The 14,624-nt window shown below is 40.3% G+C and overlaps 1 protein-coding gene across 1 annotated transcript in view; it reads left to right on the top strand.

Moving 5' to 3' along the window:
- pcgf5b (polycomb group ring finger 5b) overlaps positions 1–14,624 on the top strand; it is a 40,761-nt gene that overhangs the window by 3,031 nt on the left and 23,106 nt on the right. Inside the window, exons 2-6 of the mRNA XM_039685381.2 lie at positions 600–839; positions 3,095–3,191; positions 3,497–3,552; positions 3,716–3,775; positions 9,766–9,911. Of these exons, the coding sequence (XP_039541315.1) occupies positions 728–839; positions 3,095–3,191; positions 3,497–3,552; positions 3,716–3,775; positions 9,766–9,911 (471 nt within the window). The 5' untranslated portion in view covers positions 600–727. The remainder of the gene's footprint in view (positions 1–599; positions 840–3,094; positions 3,192–3,496; positions 3,553–3,715; positions 3,776–9,765; positions 9,912–14,624) is intronic.

Consider the following 14,624-nt stretch of genomic DNA (forward strand, 5'->3'; position numbering starts at 1 on the left):
ATACGCATATATATCTCGCCAATTTATATTTGGCCATCTGATAACGTCTTCTATCCACTCCACTATAGAACACGGATCTGGTAGCCGGATAACATTTGATAAAGTTAGCTTTTTGAAATAACTTTCTCTGTCTGTTGCTTGATCCACTCGCGTAGCTTGACACACTGCTGATTCTCGCCATACTTCCGTTGCCAATATGCGCGCGCATGCGTTGCCACGTCATCATTGTGTACAAACAGTAAAAGGGTCTATAATGACATGTCATTCTATATAGATCAGTGCAACAGATGCTGTTAGATCACATGACTATAAAAATGACAACAGGATGAATGTTGGCTAGTTTATCCAGATTACATTTATAGGCCTACTATGCTAATTCATATACTTTACACAGTTGCAAAATAAGGGCTTTTCAAAAGAAGTTCCTCCTACTCAGAGAGTTTGCAATTTTTGGATTCAGCCTTACTGAATTAACCTTTAACAAACTAAAAAGTTTCACATAAAGATATAATGTTCCAAAGCAATAAAAGTAAAAAAAAAAAAAAAATTTTTTTCAAAAAGAGATATCACAAGTCTAATTGTTGAATCCGCATCCACAGGTCTGTCTAAAAGGTATGTTTAATTACCTTTGATGTCATGAAGGACGAGAAGGCCAGGGGCCCTTCAGCAGTTGAGCCACGGAGTGGTTAATCTGTTCTCCCTTCATTCCCACTTTGGTAACTTGACAATGACATCACATAGAAATCACCTGGTGAAGGACTTCAACCATTTCATCACCTGTTATGTCTGTAAAGGGTACCTGATCAAGCCAACTACTGTGACAGAGTGCCTGCACACCTGTGAGTACCTACAGTCTTTAGCCCTATTCACAATGGATAAGTATAATATATGGACCTCGTGTGATTTAGACATTACCCACCCACATCTGAATTTCGTGTGACGCATTCGCATGGAATAAGTGAATTCTGTGCTTTCACTCAAATTTACTGACTTCTCCTGGATATGATGTCAATAGGCTATTGCTTGGAAATGTCTTGTCATTATAGGTCTAGTCTAGATATTTGATATATCATAAACAGAAGAATGTTCTTTACCGCATGCTGCTACATGTCATCCATCACCATCTACTCATTATTTTTGTTTTTGCTCTTCTGATGGTTTTCAACTTTCTCTTTCTGCAAATTGTATAGTTGTATGGTGTAGGTATAGCGATATGACCCAGCACCCAAAATACTATCAAAACACTCCCAACACAGCCTCCATTCTTCATGAAAGATGGATAAAAAGATGCACAGGAATCAAAAACCTTGAAAAAAATTATATATATGTTAATAATAATAATCCATATAAACCTCCCTCATCCACATCATGAAGTGGAACGCATTTCAAAATCTTGGCATTGATTCCCCCAAGGGAAAGTGCTTAGGGACGTTCACAAGTGCGTGTCTGAAAGTTGAGTGGAACGCAGCCCTTGTTTGCTTCTTAAGAGATTGTTCAGTCTCAGATGTTCCTTGTGTGTATATACTGTGCGCACAACCATTTCTAGGGTTTACAAAGGATGATGTGAAAAGGGAAATACACCCAGTATGCGGCAGTCCTGTGGGTGAAAATGCCTTGTTGATACTTGAGGTCAGAGGAGAATGGGCCGACTGATTCAAGCTGATAGAAGAGCAATTTTGACTGAAATAACCACTTGTTACAACTGAGGTATTTAGCAAAGCATTTGTGAAGCCACAACACGCACAACCTTGAGGCGGATCCTTTAAATGTCCAACACGCACAACCTTGGGCATCGTTTAAATGTCACGGCCTACCTGAACATTTTTTGTGACCATGTCCATCTCTTAATTTGCCACCATGTACCCATCCTCTGATGGCTACTTAAAGGCAGGATATGTCACAAAACTTGAATCATTTCTAATTGGTTTCTTGAACATGACCATGAGTTCACTGTACTAAAATGGCCCCCACAATCACCAGATCTCAACCCAATAGAGTATCTTTGGGATGTGATGGAACGGGAGCTTCATGCCCTGGATGTGCATCCCACAAATCTCCATCAACTGCAAGATGCTATCCTATCAATGTGGGCCAACATTTCTAAAGAATGTTTTCAGCACCTTGTTGAATCAATGCCACATAGAATTAAGGCAGTTCTGAAGGCGAAAGGGGGTCCAACACAGTATTAGTATGGTGTTCCTAATAATCCTTTAGGTGAGTGTGTATATATATATATATATATATATATATATATATATATACCTCTGTGTTTCAGCGCTTTTTGAATCATGTTTCATGTTCCTGGTTTTGATTTAGGCTTCATTTTGTGTTATCTTTTGTTTTATTAAATTTCTGCTTACATTTGGATCCAGTCTCTCCTCTTCCTTGCATCGCCCAAGTCAAGCACACTAGATGTGAATATTCCCACTCTTTCAAAATACATGACCATCAGTCATCTGTTAATCAGTCACCATGACCACCATTTTTCTTCTCAATGCATATGCTATTTTTACTCATAACATTTTCATTATATAATATTCTTGATTGTGTCAGTTTCTGATTTCAGCTTTATTTATTTTTTGGCTTTTATGTAATGTTCATTAATGCCATAACAAGAATCCGATATTTTGAACGCACTATGCATTTTTTTAGACTATGCACTATATTTTAGCCCATACCCAACCAATAATTCCACACAGTGATGACCTGAGTGTGTCTTGTATCAATATCAGTGTGGGGGGTGTCTATCCCCCAGTGACTATCATATAAGGTTTGTTCGTTGCTGGTAGAATGCGATAGGTGTTTCTGGTCGCACTTTATCACATGCATAAAAAAGTTAGGTATATGTACTTATGTACAACATGCAGAATTTCAATTGTGAAATGTAAAATGGGATGCAAGAGATTGTGGGATAAAATCGTAGAAACCACAAATACCACCATGGAAGACATTGAGCGTGTTTAGAGCCCATCCTTATGTTCAAAGCTGCTTTAATTTTCTTTTGACTTGTTTTAAATGTTCATTAAACAGGTAACATTATTTGTGCATTCAGTTTTTTAAGAATAATTTCCTCTGTTTTCTTGTTTTTGAATAGTTTGCAAAAGCTGTATAGTCCAGCATTTTGAGGACAGCAATGATTGCCCAAAATGTGGTATCCAGGTTCATGAAACGAATCCCTTGGAGATGTTAAGGTAAACAACACTGATCCATACTACTAAGACAAAACCTCTTCAGAAAAAAAAAAATCTGTTTCAAGTGGTCTGTATATTGTAGATCAAGCCACAATACAAACCATAAGGTTTAATCTACTTGATTTCGCATCCTGGTTGGGAGGCACTCCAGGCAACAGCCAGGCCTCTCCACTCCAACACCAGACAGAATGATAACATGATAACAAGATATAGAGCAGTATTAGCCTGAACTTGTTAACAGATGGGACAGGGAAAATATGACTGTCATCATGTGTTCTGGTAGCTCACATTTCTTTTCTCCAAAGGCTGGACAACACTCTTGAAGAAGTGATATTCAAACTTGTGCCTGGTCTTAGAGAAAGTATGTATTTTACTGAGCCATTTCAAGTAACTTTTGTGTTATATATAGATATCAAATAAAATAAAAATAATTAAATAAATAAATAATTATATATATATAAACATATACCAAATTTCAACTGGCATTTATTTAACCTTTTCCCTGCCTCTCATTTTCCTTCCAGAGGAACACCAGCAAGAGATTGAATTTTGGAGAAGAAACAAATCGAAAGAAAATTCGAATGGTAAAATGACTCACAATTTTTCTGCACTCACCTGATAGCCCCGTTACCACATAGCTTCTCTATTTTTAATGATAAACATGACACAATATAACATTGCGACTACGTGAAAAGACTGTTTACTGTTATAAAAAAAAACTGATTTGTGAGCTTTACTGTACTTCACACCGCCGCTGACTTGAGCGTCAAAGAAGCTCTGGCCTCTCTGTCAAGGACACTTGTCAAAAGAAGCTCGTTGACGCTCGTGGACGCTCTGACACTGCAGGGAGAAGAGAACTGTCACAACATGAAATGTAATAAACCGAAAAAAAACAAGCAATACATTGAAGAAAACTTTTATAATGACAGCATTTTTATAACCGTTTTGGTCAAATTTGGTCAGGAAAAAATTTTTTTCAGCTAGTGTTATTATTTGCATTAGGCTATTATTTGCATTAGTGCAATTGACCTATGGCTAACCCACGCCCTCAAAAGCGATGAGCCAATCACAGTGCGCAGCTAACCTCAATACACTCGGACATTTTCTGCTTCCACTTCCATTGAAATGCATTGGAGTAAGTCAGTTTTCATTCGTTTTTTCTTGTTATTTTAAGTTTAAAATGGTCAAACGGTGTGCATGGGGTACATGCAACTCTGACACCAGGTTCCTGAGAGGCTGGGCGACGGTGTGTATTTTTTTACCCTTTCCCAAGCCACATCTCAACCGAGATAAGTGTCTGCTCTGGATAAAGTTATGGGGTAGCTAGACCACAACACCAACTAAACGCGGATAAATTAAACAAGGATGTCTACATCTGATCTAAGTTAAGTCAGCAACGTATTTGAACGTTATCTTTAAAATCTCTAACGTAACGTTAGTCAAACGTTAGATGTACATTAGAAAACATTAACGTTAGCTTCTAGCTGCGTTGTACATCATGTCAATTAGCTTCATTAACATATATCTGTTTTTAACCGAGATAACAAATGTTGTGCTGAATGTTTCATGTAAATACTGTAGCACCAAACGGTGATGGCAACGATATGCGGGTTATCATGTTTACACTGTGACCTGTACATCTCTGCCTGGAGCTGAAGCTTTTCATCGACCTTCTCAACAATAAAATTATTAATATAACCCTCCAATGCATAGTTAATGCCCTTTAAGTGACTTCAAGATGATTTATAATTTTTCTGTCTCCAAAAATCGGCAATTGCCTCCTGTGAAATGTCTCCTACTGTGACAGCTGCCATAGCGCCCGTGCCATCTTTGTCCGAGTGAGTGGAGGGGGCGTGGCTTAGCCATAGGTCAATTGATAAAATCGTTGTCACCGTGAGCAAATGAATTGCATTCCCGCTTAAAACGAGCGTTCGTAAATATCCCAGCTATTTTATTCCATGCCTCATTCTTTTGTAACTGGTCCCTGTAAGCAAACAACGTCATATCATATATGATAGGAAACCCTGCAACAGCTATTATCAGCTTCTCCTCCATTTTCTCGGAACTAATGTTTTGGTAGGAACGAAAGTTCACATCGGATGTTTCTCCAGAATCAGCCAGAGTGAAGGACGTCTTTATCCTGATTGGTTGCTGACGTTTTGCCGCTGCTTGCCGCTGAACCACGTTATAGCTCATTACCATAAAGTTGAGCTTCTTTCAACTTTCTGATTGACGCTCAAAACGCCCAAAATGCGACGCTGAGGAATTTGATGCTCCTTGCAGCGGAGAGAAGCCAGCTTCCATTGAAAATGAATGACTTCCGGCCACTTTGGAAGCTCAAGTCGGCGTCGGTGTGAACGTACAGTTGGTGGAACCAAAGCTGTGAGAATAAACACGAAACGCACGTGAGCGTTCTGCTGTGAATCCGGCGAATCGTTGAACAGCTGTGTCGTCATCAGAGCTTGTGCAGCCACACTTGAGAAGCTGCGCTAGCTGAGTCCTCCGGCTGCTCTCAAATCGCTCTTGCGGTACCTTGATAGCAATCGTCACAGGCTTGTCATTGCCATGTGATATTATCCCTGCGTCCCAATTCGCTTACTTATACTACGCCCTAAAATTATGTACTCTTTTTGTGAAGAAAAAGTACATACTTTTGAGTGTGTAGCAAAAAAGTAGGCAAGCTTTGGGACATACTATCACATCATCTTTAACGGACGGCTCTGTCGCGTGCTGCGTGCATCCTGTCACCATAAACTGCCCTGTCAATCATCTCGTCACAGTTAAAATCCTCCATTCAATCCAATTTCCTACCGTATCGGAGCACGTTAATCTGCCAGTGTATACTTTCCTCGTGTTTTGCAATTTGAATATAATGATGCATTTAAAAAGTAATGGCTAAACGCATCCTTACAAAAGTTCACAATGCTGCTGCAGATGCAATATAATGTGGAGAACATTGAATAAATAAATTTTCCTCAGGTCAGATAGTGTTAATTAATCACTCAAACCTCTTTATCTAAACCTCTCAACATAACCGCGGGACTCACGCGTCCTCTGTGTCTGTAGTTTTTTAACACTTTTTACTCGTGTTTGTAGTTCTAACCGAATCCTCGTTTAACGCGCAAAGGGTTGTGGGCAATATCAGCCGTTAGAGTGTGCATCGATCTACACTTCGGATTCTGACCGGAAAAAGTAGACCATCCGGGTATCTTTGAAACACTCATTTCAACATACTACGGTTTGGGACGCACTAATTCTATTTTCGAATACTATTTAGGACGGATAGTATGCGAATTGGGACGCAGCAATTGAGAGAGTTCTGACACTGCCATAGACCGCCATTGTAACTCAGGAATGCGGAAGTAACGCGTGTCGTGGACCCGCCCATTAGTTCCAACCACTGATAGTTCCAGCATTGAACCCCATGCATTTTCGGTGCTTCCGATGTCCTCTCGCTGGTAATTTAATGAAATTACTGTTTTTTTTTACTTTTACACACATTAGCCAACCTCTCGTGAATCTAGTCTGTAGTTATATGTTATGTAGCCAGGTCTAGTAAATGTTTATTGGAAGATAAAAGGTTAATTGCAGCGATAGCTTACGTGACCAACACTTCACTAACGTTGTTAGCTAACTTATGGTAACCTGATGTATATAATATTTTTTAGAACATCATATAAATATATAGCATATTATTATATTATTTAAAAAATATATAAAATATTATATATATATATATATACTTTGTAGATGGGGGGGTTAGGGTTAGTTATTATATGTGATTGAAACGTGTAGGCCAATACACAGTACATCGTATAAATGTATTTGTGTGTGTTTTCTGATAAATGGTTTAGTCAATGATTAGGGTAGGATGAAGGGGTACATTAGCCATACTGAATTGAATCCCAACAGTTATGGATCATATTTAGGAACAAATAATTCACTCATTAACTCATCATCATCATCTTTATTCAGGACATACATATAAAATGGTCCACAGCACTATACAAAATAAAGTACATTCAAAATAGAAGAAGAAATAAACAACAACAAAAAAAAATGTAAAAAATGACTACACAGTCAAAATTACTATAATACAATCTATAACACAATACTATAACACAATCTCTATAATAAGAAAAATAACTATCTCTCCGGTTTCATTTTATGAAGTTAAAATTTACCGAACATTACTGTAAATATGCTCATTGCTACGTTATGGGAGCAGTCTATTTCCCCCCTATCATTCATTTGTACATGCACAGCGTAATTATTTATATTTTATGTTGGTTGTCATGTTTGTAATCCTGAATGGGCCACCACGGCAGACCAGCCTTGCGTGATCACGGTAGGCTAATGGCTGAATCGGAATTTATAAGCAAGATCACGGGAATCAATAACCTAACCTAACCTAAACCTAAAAAAACGTATCTAAGTTGACACCCTGCCTCTCAAAATGCAACACTGACATTAACCAAATGCAATAAAAGCTTAAAAAGTACCTTTTTTAAGTAAAAAGTGTGTGTTTTATTTTATATTTACCGTTTAATAATGCAATCGCCCGCGTCTTTTTTGGAACTATTGGGGCTTCCATGAACCACGTGACAGCCTTGCGGCGACATCAAAGCGTGTCGCAACTCTCTCAATACATGGCTCTGATGTGACCTACCAGCGTCAGTTGTGTCACTTCACTGGCATTCTCAAATCCTCACCCATGGCCTCATGGGATTGTCAAAAGTATTGATTGGATGCACAATTTTTATTTTATGAATACTGTAAATTCTAATATACTAAATTCACACACTATTTTTCGCCTACTATGAAGTAGAAAAGTATATGATTTCCGTTGCAGCCTTAGAATACAGCACACCATTTGTATGGACTAGTTTTATGGTACATTTATGCTGCCTATTGTCCTTTTTAGGAGCTTAACACCTATTTGTCACTTTTTCATTGTATGGAAAAGAGCAGCATTAAAAGTCTGCATAACATCTTTTGTGGTTTGCAGAAGAAAAAGTTATGGATTTGCATGAGGGTCAGTAAATGATTTCCAAATGTTTAATTTTTGGCTGAACTATCCCATTAATCCAATACATTAGGCTCTCATAGCTATGAATCAGTCCAATGTGACCTCATGGTACAGGCTACTTTGCTGTATTCAGCATTTACACTTCTTTCATCAGACTTTTGGTATAACTTTTTTTCCCTATCAGGAAATGTCTTTACAGCTCAAATGAATCTACCACAATCTCTCTACACTCACAGGTGGTAGAATGATGTGAGTCATCAGTATAGGTGTCCTCAATCTGTGTCTCTCTTTCTGCTTATTTGATTCCAGAATCGCTCTGCACAGCTATGTTTATTAACTTGAATTATTTCTCTTGATGAGCACAGAAAATGTTAAACTGTAAGACCTTAATGGTTAAATGACTTTGCAGAAAGTGTGACATATTGTATGTAGGCCTATTGTCAAATTTAGACACATTCAGACTGTTAAATTGCGCTCAAAGATACAAGTAACTGTTTAGTTATTTACATGCCCAACACTATGGCTGCATGTGTTTATTTATTAATTAATTATTGTTTTAAATAAAACTGAATTTTCAGAAACCATTACTTCAGTGCTGTCCTCAGTCCCACATAATCCTTCAGAAATTATTGTAATATTTTTATTTTTTACCAATCATTACCAATTATTGGTGCTCAGTTATTAACAATGCTTCTTATTGTTAGCTATGTTAAAAACTGTTTTGCTTTCCACAAAATTTTTAATTTAATTATAAAATTTTGTTTTCAACATTAGTAAGAAATGTTTCTTTAGCACCAAATCAGCACATTACAATAATTTTTTTAAGGAGCATATGACACTGACTGTAGTAATGGCTGCTGAAAATTTTACAATAATCTACAGACCTTGTGCTCTATGAGCCAAAATGAAGGACATTTAATAATAGTTGGAGTCTCCAAGGTAACTTGTAAGTGTTTGCAGCTCCAAATAGTTCTTAATGATGAGATAATTACCACATTTATAAAAAGAAAATCTGAGAAAAGATGCAGATGCTGCTTTGGATTAGCATATTTGTGCAGCATTTATTCCCCACATTGTCGAAGAAGCACATAATGTAGCACTTTTTTTTTTTTGCTAGAAATCTATATAAATTCTGTTGAGTATTTTCTCAAGGAAATCTTGATGTGTATATTGGTGGATACAGGGATGTTGTCTTTTTACAATATCTGGGAGTAAAAAAAGTAAATCAATTTAAAAGTATGTAGAGCTTTATACAATACAGATTGTTTCAAAACATCTTCACAGTAATAAACAAGAAAATAACAGTGCTAATGTTGAAAAATGCATCAATTATAAAACAAATTAAATTACAGCTGTAAAGCAGCTCTATAAAAGACAACAGTGTCATTAGCTCAATAGCTAATTTAACTTTTATTAGTTCAATAAAAAAAGCAACTGTACAGGTATTTAAGAGAACATATGTGAACATATGATATAACAACAGTTCATTACCTTCAAATGACAATCCCTTAGCATGAGAACCACTGTTTTGTTTTGTTTTTCCAGAGGATGGCCCTATATGTAAGAAAGCCCGAGTAGATGAAGATGATGATGATAAAGGTGATGGTGACTACCACAGGAGTGATACTCAGATAGCCATCTGTCTGGACTGCTTGCGTAACAATGGGCAGATAGGAGAGAACATTGTTAAGGTTAGCAATCTTGAATTTTGCAATATAACTACTATCCTCCCCCTGTCACCATTTCTCGATGTCACTCTATGTCTTGTGCTTCCTTTTATCTTCTATTTGCATTGGTCTTGCCCCCTCATCCCTTATAAGGGAAAGGTGAACCGAACAGATTTTCCCCACAAGATCCTTGTGTTTGAGATTTTAAGATTAAAGATCAGACTGATCCTCAGTCTTTACTAAAGCCTGGTATCAATGAGTGTGATTCCAAGGCTCAGTCCTTTCTATCACCTTCTAATTTACCATTATCTTCCTGATCTTGCTGATAGCTCTTTCTTTCTTTCTTTCTTTCTTTCTTTCTTTCTTTCTTTCTTTCTTTCTTTCTTTCTTTCTTTCTTTCTTTCTTTCTTTCTTTCTCTCTATACACACACACACACACACACACACACACATATATATATATATATATATATATATATATATCTCAGTCTTTATACATATGAAGAGTTCAGATGCAAAAGCCTCTAAGTGCCATTTGAAATTTTCTTCTAGAATGATCATTTTTATCAAGCTTGTATTTTTAAGTTCAGTGATTTCACTTAAATGGCAATGAAGATTACCTATAAATTGTCATTTACTGTAAGTGAAATTACTGTAAAGACTCTGGGTCGGTTCTGATCAGGGGGGGATTTGCATATCATAATTAATAATTGATAATTAATAATTATTCATACAGATTTGGATCAGACCGGTCTTACATGTTAATTTATTAATTTTACCCATATGCATACATGTGCATCCCCGCAATCCACCACAAATTAATTGTTATTGATTGCAAGGACCACGTTTTACAAGACAGGTAAAATCAATTAGCTCAATTAAGTTATATAGCTTGTGAAAACAAATTCTGTGGCCACTAGAATCTGCCTTCCCTGCTATATAACCAAATACCCTCTTAGGTATTTATAGTTCTGTAAAGCGTGTAGCTTTAAATTGACATTTCATTGACCCGTATCATGAGCAAGACAATCAGTCAAGGTAAGCATATTTTGCATTTAATAAAGTTACTACTTAAGCATTCACTACGTTACAATGATACATGTATTTACAAACATTAAAACACAAACTAAGACGACGCAGAGCGTTTAGACAATGGATACGCGCAAGTTAAGTGAGTTTGAGAGAGAGAGTGAGAGAGAGAGTGAGTTGTGAGAGAGAGAGAGAGTTACGTTCATCAAAACAGTCAGTTAACCTTTCTGGACACCCCAAAAACATCTTCTTAATGCTTCTTAGAAGCTCTAAAAGAAGGTATACTTGCAAGGCACATGTGGTCTGTGTGAGTCGTGGGCTCGTTGCTCGACCCGTTCGGGCCACGTGTCGGCTAGAGGTGCGCCGGTCCGGCGCGCGTGCGTCACGTGAAGCGCGGCCGCGGCATGTTTGCGCGGCCCGTCCCGGCTCGTTCATGGCTGCTTTGTTCCGTGGGGAGTCACGTGGCGTGCGTCGGCATTTAGCGCCAGTGTTTGAAAGGCTGAGAGTTTTTGAGGTGACGTTACCCGAGGAGATAGTTCGGCAAAGTCCACTTCCTTTCCTGGCAGACAAACTTGGTAGTCCACTTGAGGAAAAGATGAAACTTTTAGACGAACAAAAGGAAAGATCCATCGTTGGATCAGAGTCCCGTGAGGTTTACATGTTGAGCGCTGGAAAGTTAAGAAGAGAGAGGGCGGACCTGCGTTCTCACATTTATCACCTTGGAGAAATCCATCCCCTTCCTGTTGGCTTGAGCCAATCGGAGAGTGGATGTTGCACGCGGGAAGCTTTCTTTTGTTCCTCAGCGCGTGCTTCTCGTGGAAGGGGGTGTGTTAAATGAGGGTTTTGCAATAGCAATTTGATCTTCATTGGCAGTACAACGAATTAAAAATACACTTTACTTTACATCTCTATGCATATTCGAGTGTTTCATTCAATAAGCATTCTAGAGATATCAAGGAACATTATGTTATATCAAAGGAATATACACTTATGTTTCGAATGCATGGCGAAGGTATTTTTAATTCCTATTTAAACTGTGACCAAACAAAGTTATTTTACTGTGACATGGGGAAGACACATATACATAAAAACCATTGAAAACATTTTGTTGAATGTTTTTAAACACCAAAAGTCCTTCTCTTTGTTCAAAAACAATCCACACATTCCGATGTGTGGGGGAAGTGAAAGGTTTGTGTGTGCGTGTATGTGTTTCAAAACGTCGCCTGGCCAAGATTCATTACATCTCCCCCTTTTCGTTAGGTGAAGTCCTTGTGTGACTTCATCGAACGACACCATCGCAATGGACGGATGGCAGGTGAATCATGAGGGTCAGGTGGCAGGCGGCGGCTAGGCTGAGGTGGGGACTCAGCTTGCTGAGGTTTGACGCAGTCTCCAGCGTGGTACCCTCTTCCCGAGGGTCCCGTGGTGGCTGTGGAGGTTTGCATTTCCTTGCCTCTTGTGCAGCGTGAATGTCAAGTGTCAGGGTGTGGTTGATTACCGTAGAGGTACCCAGTGCAGAATCAGCTGCAGTCCAGGATTGGACTACCGGTGAGGCAGTTGTGCAGTGCAACAGGTGTGCAGTTGAGACACAGCGGTCACTGGGAACAAGTCCAGTTTGGCTGGACCCCTCCTATCATCGTTCATAATTCCAGTTCTGGAATCAGGGTGAAATCGTGGGTTTCGTCCTGGCTGGGACTTGACTCAGGCTCGGTTGCAGCAGGGTAGCTCGGGTCTTGGAGCCAAGGCTGCTTGGCGAATTTTAGCAAAGTCATTCTGGCAGACAGTGAACAGTTGTCTCGCTGGAGCTCACTTGTCTGGTTCAGTAGAATGCTGTGTGCGTTTCGGATTTATCACAGTTCCTTTCAATTTCTTGATGGTCTGTGAGGAGGCACTCTGTGTTGTGAGTTACCTTTTGGCTGTGGAATTTCAGTTCGTTTGGTTGCTGGACAGGCCGGTGTTTGACTGCGTACTGACAGCAGCGGCGTGGGAGTCCATTTAGCTCTGCTTGCGTGGCAGTCGACCATATGCTGTCTGATGTCGGCCCCGGCGGTGAGGCGGTCGACAGTAGCTGTCCTCTGGTTGGCTGGAGGCACAGGAAGACGACCACAGCAGCATCCTGTAACAGAGACAGGGGAGAGAGAGAGAAAGGGAGGAAAGAATTCAGCGGCTGTCGGCTGGGACAGTCTGATGCCTTTGAGGATGCCGAGATGTCCTGGTGCTGCGGTGTGCAGCCCACATGGTGCGTGACTGGGCATACACTGGCATATCCCCCTTTCTGCACCGTGGCAGCACAAGCCGTGGCGAAGTGATGTCACGAGGTGCATGAAACTGAGTTGTAGGGCCGTTGAGCAGCATGTTCTTGGTGTGCTGCCTGATGTGTCCGACGGCAGGCTTGGGAGGTTGGAGGGGTAAAGAGGTGGTAGTTTCAGAGTTCATTTGGTTAGTCAAAGTCTTTAGTGAGCTGAAAGGTGCAGAGTAGCAAGTTCACCTCTCCATTTGGTGCTGAGGCTGTGCCTTCATGGCTGGCTGCGGGAGTTCTTGTGACCTCTGTGACCTGCCAGTTAGGTTCTCTTGACCTGTATGACTGGAGGGGGAGGGGTTCTTGAACTTGAGCTCAGGCATTCAGTTGATTAAAGTCTATTAAAGGCTCAAAGCGATCTAACAGATCTTGGGCAATCAGAAGTGGGTACGTGATCGTTCTTGATCGTTACCCTGGGTGAATCAGGCTCATAGGACCTAATGGATGAATGGGAGCTACCTGTTTTGAGCCAGAAGTTGTTTTGGCTGTAGGGTTTTCATTCAGCTCACATGTTTGGGCTTTGAGAGTGCGTTCTTGACTCTTAGCTTTAGCAGTGAGTCTTTCGAAGAGTTGGGCTGACATTAGCGTGATGTTTGAGCTAGTGTCTGACAGGCCTTCAAGGCTCAAATGATTGTCTCTGGTGGTGGTTATGTAGAGTCTTTTGGGCCACCCCCTTTTGTTTAGGGTTCCCAGAAGTTTAGGCATCTGGGCTGGTGTTGTGATCGATGAGCGGTTAGGGCCGGTGTTTTGTGGGACACCGGACTGTCATGCTCAGGTTGTGCAGCTGTCAGTTGTAGCGGCTGCTTGGTGTTGTCGCTTTGTGATGCGACCGTGAGCTCTGTGGTCTGATGCTGACAAGCAGTGTTCTGGGTGTCTGGCTTGGGTCTTGCGCTGAGACATAGGATGTCTGACTTGTCTCCTTGTGATGCCTCGTGCAGAAACGCTTTCAGCACCTTCAGGATTTCTGCCGTCTGTGACGTGGTTGCACTGTTGTTATCTGATGTGTGCTCAGACTTGTGCTTACCAGTGGCGTGTTGAGAGGGTACCGCTCTGGGCTGGTTGGGCTTGAGTCTCTTGGTGCTGGGCGGTCCATTCTGGGTCGCCGGCTGGCTTCCAGAAATGTTTCAGAGCTCTTGCTCTGGGGCGTTAGATGAGCACCATGACTGTTGTGTTGCCCTCTGCTGGCCTGGAACGGTTTAACTCTCAGTGAAGGTGTTTGTGATGTATGGGGTGCCTTCTAGGGGCAGCTCTGAGTCGTGCCCAGAGACAGGTTAGTCTGAGGGTTTTTACACAGTCTTTTCGGACAAAGTCTTTGCTTAATGTGAGCTTTGCGGGCCCAGTCTCGTAGCTGAGGTAGACAGGCTACAAGCACAGGCCAGGGTGCTTATCGACTAACTCACTGTGGGATG

The sequence above is a fragment of the Pimephales promelas genome, chromosome 17 (assembly GCF_988280905.1).
Source record: "Pimephales promelas chromosome 17, fPimPro1.hap1.1, whole genome shotgun sequence".
Lineage (NCBI taxonomy): Eukaryota > Metazoa > Chordata > Actinopteri > Cypriniformes > Leuciscidae > Pimephales > Pimephales promelas.